This window comes from Rhopilema esculentum, chromosome 2 (genome assembly GCF_057945365.1).
Source record: "Rhopilema esculentum isolate cy_ngs chromosome 2, ASM5794536v1, whole genome shotgun sequence".
NCBI classification, from domain to species: Eukaryota; Metazoa; Cnidaria; class Scyphozoa; order Rhizostomeae; family Rhizostomatidae; genus Rhopilema; species Rhopilema esculentum.
In genome coordinates this window covers 5,385,136-5,395,658 of record NC_142816.1, presented here as the reverse complement: position 1 = coordinate 5,395,658, position 10,523 = coordinate 5,385,136, and the positions used below count along the sequence as shown (strand labels likewise).

General features: G+C 36.3%; 1 protein-coding gene across 1 annotated transcript; it reads right to left on the bottom strand.

Annotated features, from left to right (window-relative positions):
• Positions 1 to 771: 771 nt before the first annotated feature.
• On the bottom strand, positions 772 to 8,918 carry LOC135695592 (RRP15-like protein). The gene is made up of 7 exons (XM_065214723.2): positions 8,382 to 8,918; positions 5,758 to 5,858; positions 4,140 to 4,214; positions 3,037 to 3,142; positions 2,663 to 2,752; positions 2,208 to 2,299; positions 772 to 1,235 (listed from the first exon to the last, which is right to left on the bottom strand). Exons 1-7 carry the CDS (start codon positions 8,458 to 8,460, stop codon positions 1,071 to 1,073), a joined length of 708 nt encoding a protein of 235 aa, XP_065070795.2. The 5' UTR covers positions 8,461 to 8,918; the 3' UTR covers positions 772 to 1,070.
• Positions 8,919 to 10,523: the final 1,605 nt, after the last annotated feature.

The following is a 10,523-nucleotide window of genomic DNA, read 5'->3' as shown; positions in this document are numbered from 1 at the left end:
GCTAGCCACCATACTTTAGCCAATCAATAGCCACCCCCCCTCTCTTGCCTTACCTCTGTTTTTCTTTATAGTATCTTACTAGCTACCTTAAACTTGTTTTCACGAGAATACACTGCCATTGTTGTGCTCTGGTGTAAGCACGTGTCGTTGTTTTCAAAGATCGAATGTTTCTGGGCTTAGGTTATTTTGCAGCTTTATTTTCATTATTGAGACCGAACGATACACTTAATAACAGACAGAAAATTTTTGTTTCAGTACCTTTCTGATTGGGATAACATTTACATAACGATCACTTTGCAAAAAAAGTGGGAGGGGGGGTTGGTGATATATGCATGACCGGCAGGGCTGTCGAGAGGCAGCTCAGGCCCAGGGGTGATTCACAAAGCTGGACCATCTTAAGAAGATTTCATGTTGCCACGCACTTCAGTTTCCCGGAGAACAAGGGAAACGCCCTTTTTAGATACAATCGTTGAAAAAGTTTTTAAGGACTTTTACAAGAATGTGCTAAAACATTTACATGAATCAAGGACTTGTGGATTTTTCTCTGCGATAAAATTACAGGCGTTGATTCCGTATGAGTAGCTAAAAGTAGCTTTTTTGCATTGTAAATAGATCTTATTACATTATTACGGGCCCCATCGGTGCACAGGCCCCGGACCTTTTGCCCCTCCTAACCCCCCTTTCGACGCCCTTAATAAGCGGCACCTATACCAGGGCCTGAGAGGTCATATAAACCTTGTAGAAATTCTCCCATAAATTCGCAGCAAAATGTTACTTGTAAATGCCTATTATTCAAAAATTACATTATCTCTTGAAATTTTTATCGTAAGTGGCGATAATGTCATTTCAATGGTCATTGCATTCATCCACACGTGTGCTCCTTCGTTGGCAAAGTTCTAGAAATGACCAATGCTGGAAAATTTCGACCCTTTCCAGACCGGCCAATTTGATCTAATGGAATCTCTGACATACTCCTATACTGGTCTCTTGACCAGTAGTGCGGAAAACTACAGTGAGAATCTGCAGGTATGGTTCAACACCATCCACAATTAACCCCCACTGTAAGGCTTTCATTCACTTTGATTATCATCACTGCTTTCCAACGCCTCTGCAGCTGCAACATCATCACCATCATCATCATCATGAATGTCATCTTTGTCCCAGTCTTTCATTTTTGATCCCATCATGAAATCATCTCGTAGAATGTCCCAAGCCGGGGCTTCCTTTCCAGCAGCCTTTAGTAGCCAAAAAAAACCTTTCTACAGATGATTATTTCTTGATGCATTTAATTCATTTAGTTAACTACACATTTAGCTACTGTGTAGACAAAAGGAGTTCGTTTTCACCTTAGGACTCCATTGGTAACATTCTCAATAGGCAAGCGGCACTGATTGGTCAACCTATACAGTCATGTGCTCGTGTTTTCTAATTGGCCTATTTCAATCCACAACGTGGTTATATATATTTTCTAGCGTAAAGTTTTCGATCTATGTTCTGACGTTTTAAACTCTGAAGAGTGTCAGACGAAAAGCTTTAGTTTACTAAATGTTTGCTTTTTTCAAAGCTATTAATTCATTTAGAAAAGGGGTGGGCAATTAATTTTTACAAGGGGACACATGAGAAACTTCAGATTGTTTGGAGGGCCAAACCAATGATTACTTTATTATGTGGAATACTTTTTCATCCAACGTAAAAGCAATAAATTACACTATATTTTAGCTGCTACTTGTTATCAGAACGATATTTATATTACATAAATGGTTATAGAAATATATGAAATTGTGGTGTAGATCAAGTACAGGAAAATGCACCCAAAAAGGTTCATGTTCTAACATACGTGGGTCAGACAAAAACGTTGAAAGGGCCAGGTGTGGCCAGCTGGCTGTAAGATTTCCATGTCTGATTTTGATTAGATTAAAGATGAAATCAAGCTAACAAAAGGCCTGTGAGAGCTGACATAAAGCAGAGACCATCTTTCACAGAAGCTAGAAATCAATGGAGCCTAGGGAGCAATTTTAGTAAAAAAGAAATGTGGTTAAAGCCACATGATATGTACGATATGAATGATGTCCCAAATTAATACAAAAACATTGCTGAATAAAGCAAAACACTTGATTAAGTCTACATTCACAACAACATATGGTTGTTTCAGATAACATCCCCTTACAGCATATCAAATTTTCAACCAGAGACAAAGAAAAACTTACCATTGTCTCTTCTTGCATTTTCAAGGCTTTCTTTGACGAGGAATTCGTTTTTAGCATGTCAAGAAATGAAGTCTTGGACATTGAATCAATCACTGGGAAAACAAGAGACATTATTGTTGGCAAAGAAAAAGGTGTACTTTTGAGTTTAGAAAAGGGAGATGGGGTAATTTCTGCTACTTACTTTACATTTTACAAGATAAGCACAATTATATATTTAAAAAATGAACATTCCTGTAAGTTTTTAGTTTCAAGCATTGATCATAAAGAGAGCTTAAGAAAGTAAAACAAAAGTGTAGACCCACTGAGAATTTTAGACTCTAGGCCCCCCTAGAGGAGAGGGGTATGTGTTTGTGGTTATTTAGCCAGATTAAAAAAATTTGAATCCACAACGAATAAAAATACTGAAGATTGACAAAAGCTTTCAAAGAAGAAGCACTTTAAGAAACAAAAAATACCTTTGTCCTTTTTCACCTCAGTTGTTGCTTTTTTAAGTTTGGAGTCAACTTCCTTTTGGTGTTTTGTTACAGCATTAAAAAGTTTCACAACTGCAATGATTGGTGTAAAATTATTGGCATTGTAAAACAAGAAATTGTAATTTTTATATGCATATCAATATGGAAAATCAAGCAGAAAATGACAAATATGTTGGATTTATCAAGGAAAAATTGTTACATTACAAGGCAAGACTGGTTCTTTGCTTGGTAACCACATCATCTTGGTCTTTTATCCTTTCTTTTTCTCTTTTACTATCTATCCTTTCAATGCTAGGCAAAATCTATGCAATAATCCACGAGACTTGCTAGCCTGAAGTGAATGTGAATTGACAAACCTCCTTTTGTACCAATTTTGCGAAGAGCTACTTCCTTTTCAGCATTAGATCTATCTGGAACAACATGGTTTTTCTCCCTGAATTCAGTTTTTGTTTTGACTCTTGCCTACAAACAAGTCACAACTAACAGTCAATTTCTTTACATTTTGCCAGAACCAAACTTGATTAAAGAAATACTAAATTCTTTTAACAGATTTATAAATGGCTTTGAAAAAAAAACAAAAATTTAGTAAACTAAAGCTTTTCGTCTGACACTCTTCAGAGTTTAAATGAAGACTGTCAGACAAAAAGCTTTAGTTTACTAAATGTTTGCTTTTTTCAAAGCCATTTACAAGTTTTGTACCACCAAAAGATTGTTAACAGATTTATGGTAAGAAGAAACTATCAATTGAGAGACCAAAGCTTGATTGGTTCCTTGGTTTTGACCAATCAGCAACTGCTGGCCTTCAAGCAGCTAAAGAGCTGAATTCAGAATTAAACTCTTTCTGTCTGCACAAGTCTGCATTAATTCCTTTGACGTACATAGGCTTGAAAATGCTTCAAGCCCTTAAGTAAAAAAAAATCTTGCTTGACCAATTATTTTTAAATATGTTAGAAGGAAGGTATACAGGATGGACCATCTGCCAGATTATGTGCATCTTGCAATGAGTAGGGTTTAGGCACAGGTGTAATAGAAGGAGGAGGAAGTTTAATTGACTCTGATGAAGCCCAGTATGCCTGGGCATAGCATTAGTTAAAAATTTAATTAAATCAAAATTCTGTTTTACAACACATTGATTTCTCTTCATCACTTTCATCATCTGTTCCTAACTATTATTTATCTCAAACAATTGTCACTATTACTTTAAGTATTTCACTTCAGAAATCATTTCTTAAGGCTGTTCGGCTTAGTGGCATGATTTTGCTTTTGATACTGCAAACTGGAGTTTGATTCCAACCAAGTGCAGTATTTACAATTTGGCAGCACCCTTGGGGTAATTATTTCCTCCTGTAGGCCTTGAAGACATTAATAAATATGTACGGCTATGTGGCTCTTATGAAGGCTTAGAAAGCCTTAATAGGAGAAACTGAAGATAGCGTATATGCAAGATGACAAATTATACCTTCTTTGCAGCATCTTCTTCTTCTTTTTCTTGTTTTCTTTTTTTCCCTTCCTTATATTTTGACAATACAACACCCTGATAAACAAAAACTGTTTGATGAATAATTGTAAGTGACAGATGAAAAAGTAAATAGAGAGAGAAATTGAGAAACAGAATGCCAAAAGGGTAGTACAGTATAATCCGGTTATAACATACTTTAAAGAAACAGGGTATTAAGTTCATAATAACCAAGTACGTTATAACGGGATTCTACTGTAGAAGAGAGCAGACTCTTGGGACAGAAATATAAAAAGACAAAGACATGGGAAATGATGGATAATGGGCAGGATGCACAGAGATATGGAGTGTGGGTGATGAAAATTGTAGATAAGGCTTGATACAATAACAATGATAAATAAACCATACTATACATCTAGGAGCAATACTACACAAATGATCAGGCTTGCCCGGAAAGGTGCTCGATCGAGCGCAGGCGCATATAAAGAGCCCCTTAAAACATAAAAGCAATATTACCACGGAGCAAAATAAGTTTTTGACATTTGTTGAATAAACTTGATCAAGCATAAACAATCTTCTCAACAGGCCTTGAGAAAAAATTCAGCAAATTCAACGTTGGGATTTCGATACAATTTTTATTCTAATAACCCTCTGATAACAATCAAGGACACAGGCAATCAAGCATATTCTCCGGCAGATTTATTTGATTTTCGAGCAAGCGTTAATCTTCTGTTGAAGTAATATTTTCTGTTTTTTCTTAATAACTTTAAATCACACGTGCCAATCAGCGATCAGACTTCCGTCCAAATTATCACATTGCTTTTCAGTTCTCATTTGCTTTTGTGAGTAGAAGGTGTTCTAGCGTTTCTTATAGAATGGATAATATAAAAAGGAAACAAAGTTAAATGTTCGACTTAAAGCCATGCGTTTTGATGAAGCAATATGTGAAGCTGAACATAACAGTAGTCATACTGACAGTGATAAAAGCTCATCAAGACATGGCAACTTACATATCTAGAAAATCTGAACAATTTTGCGACTTTGTTTTCTTACATTTCTATATTTATATTAACATAGTGTTTGTTGCTTGTTTTTGTTATTTCATATTATGGTGCTTTTTGGTATCATCATTGAATTTCTTATTTAACGCTCTTCCAAAGCTCTCGATATGATGCTCACAATCTTCCAAAGCTTTCGAAAGATGCTCTCAAGGAGATTTTATTTAGAGGTACAAAATAGAGCACCTAGAGTTTCTAAGGAGCTCTTTTTTATAGAGCACCTTCATTTTGCTTAGAGCAAGGCCTTAAATGATATCAAATTATAAAAAATTATTAACACAGCAGGAGTCTTGCTTTGAGAATAAAAACATTTTTTGGCTTTCTTACACTTAAGAGGTTGTATATGTTAAAATTTAGTTGACTGTGTTAGGAAAAATTTAAAGAAACAACCACTTATAAGGTTTCTGTTCAGTTTACATTGTTCTGATACATAGTTATATAATACTTAGTGGCACATGATGAGTTGTGGTTTTGGGGTAGCAGGCAAGTGATCAAACACTTTTTAGGGCAAGGCCTGGTGGTTGTAGTTCAAATGAAAAATCAGAGAATTGTAAGCATTTTACCATTTCATCTTCTTTAATTGCTTTGCCTAGAATTTTGCTAATCACATCATTCATCCCAGCAATATTCTTTTTCTTTGCATCAGCTTCATCTTCTTTGGAGGCTTGAATACAATAAAACAAAATGAAAGTTGGGATAAGATCTAGGGCTAAATGAAACTTTGATTGTGTTGAACCAAGAAGTTTGCTAATAGTTATGTTTAATTTTGTTTATGCTGCTGCAGTTGGTCAACAGTCCTACACAATAAATGAATTATAGCCTCAATTACATTTGTACATAAATTGTAATCTTTAACTTCTGATTCAGTCAAATTCTACTTATAATTGACTATGTTACCACCTCGCAAACACTACCTGAAAATGATAATTTTTCAACGCAAACATTAAAAAAAATTCTTAAAAATTTAAAGTTCAACCTATCTTTTCAAGAAAAAATTAACCGATAACATTTTTCTCTTGCATTTGCAAATACGGTCAAAAGCCTCTACAAACCCCTGAAATTACAAACAGGTTTAATGTATTTTGTAAATTAAAATATTGAGTGCTTTTCTTTTGTTGATTTACTAAGAGTTTTGATTGTTCTTTTCACATGTTTTTATTTATTCAGTACCCATTAAAGTTTGTTAGGCCAGAGCAGGGTAGTGTCCAAAAAAAGAAAGCACGGTAGGTCACAGGCTACGGGCCCGTTCGCACTACAGGGTTGAAACCTTACAAAGTTAATCCCAATTGTTCATCTTCAAAGGCATCATGTGATTTTCAGGAAACTGTTAAATTGGTACCGTGCCAACGGCAAAATCTGTTTTTCACCAGACAGCCTGATTCTCACTAATCCCACAAAGGTTCCATGGTAGAGCCCCGAAGCAGCACTTTTTTATGAAAATCAAGGATTAACCAGCATGAAACAGGAAAGAGATGCCATCATTTTGTCTGACTTGCGATTCTGTGCTTGTGTACTCAATATTCAAGAAAAGATGAACCGAAACTACGGAAATCTCTTACACCTTTTGTGAAAATCCTATTGTTTTATCTGAAAATCCCCAGAAATTCTTTTTGCTTTAGGCAAAATCTTGTATGCTATTTGCAAGAGTTAATCACCCCTCGATCAAAACAGCCGCCCTTTTTCTAGAATAAAACTAATAATTTTGGCATAATATTTAGAATGATCCAAAATGTGTTCCCTTCCATCCTTAAGCTTTTCTTGAACTGCAAATTAGATATTAATTTATTGTATAAAGTGTGCTCTAAAAAAGGGATGCTACAGGCTGAGGGAAGCTTCAAAAGACTTCAGATCTGCATGATTTTATAGTTTTGCGTCTTCGATAAAATGGCTACTATGTAAAAGCCAAAATAAGATTGCTTTGTTGCTGATTTATAACTGAAACTGCATTTGAGACAGAAGCAAGTGGAGCAAGTGCCATCCTAAATGTAAAGAGATTTCCTCATCCATTCTAACATTAATGCCAGACTGAAAATTTTGTTGTGCGCCCGCGATATATTGCCAGTGCATTCAAATTTTCCATTTGCCCACTTTTGCATTTTGGCCATGCAAAGTCCCTATTTGAGTACATTTCACATTATTAACAATACAAATTTCTTAAAAGTGCGTGATTTCAGGTGCACAGTTGTGCAGTCAGGCGTATGAACTTGCCTGCACAAGTAACAAAGTTTCCAGTCTGGCATTAATTAGCAATCAGAGTCACAACAGAATAGAAATGTAAAAGCTTATAGACTCCTATCCATCAAATAGACTGCCATAACACTGTAGTTGTCAGTGCAAACGAAAATCTTACAAGGTTTGTCAGATTTGAAAATGTTCCTTTAATTACCGTGAGATTATCAACTTGGACAAACTTATATCATAGCATAGTGCGTACGGGCCCACAGTCTCATGAAAATCTATAATAACCAGCAGGTAACACGACGGACATTCCAGAATTATGTTAACACCAATAATAAAGCCCAGGGTGCTATTTGAAATCATATCACGATTTAAGAAAAGGTACAATTTCATAATGGCAACGCGATAACGTGTTAGATAACAATAAAACATCTCAGAGAACTGCCTAATGCAAACAGAAGTCTGACAAACTTTGTTAGCCATGAAAAAGTTTTTTAATTGGCATGAGACTATTGGGCTATTCCATTTGATATCTGTACATGGGGATGGAAGTAAAATTCCAGGGGGGTCTGGCACAAAGGATATTCAAGGGGGTATCAGACAAATGTATGCTTTTTCCAGGGGGTTGAAAGAAAAAATATATGAAGTTTTCCAAGGAGTATTAAAAAATGTACAATTTTTTCTCAAATGGGTTAAGAAAATTCATTAAAAAGAATGACATTAATTTTCCGGGGGGTTGAAAGAATCAAAATCAGAGTGGTCATGATCTTCAAATTCACTTTCCGGGGGATATATGATTAACAGAAATCTTACTTACATCCCCCTGTATGGAGAAAAAATGGAATAGCCCATTGGGTTTGACAAACATTATCATATTTGCAGTGCGAATAATAAATGGGTCCTATGCCAGGCCAGAGCATAGTGCGAACGGGCCGGTATCAATGACCACCACCTTTAGCGGTTCATTACTTTATTCTCTCTTTGTAACTTTTCGCTTGTCATAGCATACCTTCATCGATTCTTTCCTCATCCTCAACATCAGCTTCATCTCCGGACAGTGGATCCATGTGATCTTCTGTCACCGCCATTATTATTTCTGAAGAAACTATTTAATCGAGGCAGAATCTATTACGAGGCGAGTCCAAGTTTCCAGAATACCTTCACAATGACGACGGAGAAGTAGAAGACGCCTACGACGACGACGACAACGATGACGACGATGACGACGACAACGACGACGACAACAACGATGACGTAGAAAGTGACGAGGATACGTAGAAAACGAATCGTAGAGAAAGTTAAGGACAACATAAAAGACGATGATGCCGACGACGTAAATTATAACAACGTACGAGAAGAGGACGCAGAAAAAATGACGTTGTAAATAATAATCTTCTACCCAAATTCCAAGTCATGGTTCTTATGACAATAGGCATGTATTGAATTACCACGAAAACTTGCAAGATGTCATCGTAAGAATCACGATTAAACAAACAGAACAGAAAACTTCTATTGCATTTTGTAAGAGTCTGTGAACATGAGCTCAAAGGAATTTTAATTTTCCTTTGTTATGACCGACTACCAACGCTGTTTATTAAATATATTTTAGAAAGGATTTAGATTCATCAGATCTAGAGTAGTCTTTTAGATTTATAAGACCATTTTAACAAACGCAGGCATAAGCGTACGGGCCGGGGGGGGCTGGGGGAGCGGTAGCCCCCCAGTTTTCGAAAAACCATGTCAGTCGGGCAAATTTTCAAAAATTCTCCGCAAATAGTCGGGCAGAAATGACTTTAAATAACCTAAAGACTGAAAGCTACGAGTCAATATCGTTGCATTATTAAATCGACCAAAAGTGCCTTAAAAATGATAAGATGGTTTTTGAAAATTACAAGAAGCAAAGCGCTTCTGATTCGTATGGTAATAATGCAGCAATGCTTGTCCAAAAGGTGTTTAAAGAAGGTTTGCATCAAGTACTGCCATTCCTGTATGAAACAACATTGCTAGCAACGATTCCAGCAACATCTTGCTCAGTTGAAAGATCATTCAGTGGCCTTCGACGGCTGAAAACATATCTCAGATCAACCATGGGCCAAGAACGGCTGAGATTCACATTGGCACTACTTAGCATCGAGAGGAAATTTTCAAACGAAGTTTTGAAAAGTGACATGAATGCGATGATTGATACATTTGGACATAGAAAGGGTCGGGACTCACATTTTTTTGACTGTAGTCGAATTCAAGAGTTAATAGTAGTATTCTAAGTGATATTACATAAAATATTGGGAAATATTATACATTGCTGCCCTTATCTATGAGAAAATTACATCAAACTTTTAAATCTGAACAGTAGACATTATAGAAGAATCGATAAGGATAGCATGTACCCCCAAACATGTCTCTGATTGGTTTGCTCAACTCTCAACTGACTATTTTTACTTTAGATATTTCGGTGAAAAAGAACTCGTAATGAAAATATTCCTATGTCAAGCTCCTTATCACTAACAGGCTCATAAATATATGCATGCCTCTGTACTCGGGCAAAAATCCTACCGCCTCCCCCCCCCCCTGTAAAAATTCCGCCGTACGCTTATGAACGCAGGTATATGTTATGCAACCCTATATGTCACCCCCGGTCCCATTTATTGTCAAATTTTGCTAACCCCAGCTTAGACTCTTATTTGGACTGTAAAGGTGTGGGCAACATAAAATAATTTTTTTAAAAAAGGCAACCTCTTCAGCTAAATCCTATCAGGTGGCCTTTGTTGAGATTTAATCACTGTCGTCGGAACAAAATTCATAATTGGGGGGGGGGCTGCCCGTTGATTTGCTCCCATTCAGTACACTGTCATAAAGGAAATATAATACATGTTGACAATTATTAGAGAGCTGCAGCCCCTCCCCCTCCCCAGCCCCCCGCTTCCACCTAATTAATTGATTTTTAAACATGAAAAACCTGATAGCAAGAACAAGTCATTTTATAGAAGGAGTTATTTGTCATTAATTTTTCACAATGTCACTTAAGCATTTAATTGATACTGAATTTTTGGACAGTTTCCTCTGCACAAAGAATATTTGAGTGGGCGTTGTCTATTGAATAAGGGCGTAGCCCTGTACTCACATCAGGACCAACTATTTTTCGCTAGCTTCG

What these genes read in the sequence shown, in the direction of transcription:
- LOC135695592 (XM_065214723.2), bottom strand. Translation starts at nt 8,460, where the DNA reads ATGGCGGTGACAGAAGATCACATGGATCCACTGTCCGGAGATGAAGCT. An exon ending in TGAGGAAAGAATCGATGAAG is followed by an intron (nt 5,859 to 8,381) that starts GTATGCTATGAC and finishes ATTGTATTCAAG; the next exon opens with CCTCCAAAGAAGATGAAGCT. An exon ending in AAGAAGATGCTGCAAAGAAG is followed by an intron (nt 3,143 to 4,139) that starts GTATAATTTGTC and finishes ACTTGTTTGTAG; the next exon opens with GCAAGAGTCAAAACAAAAAC.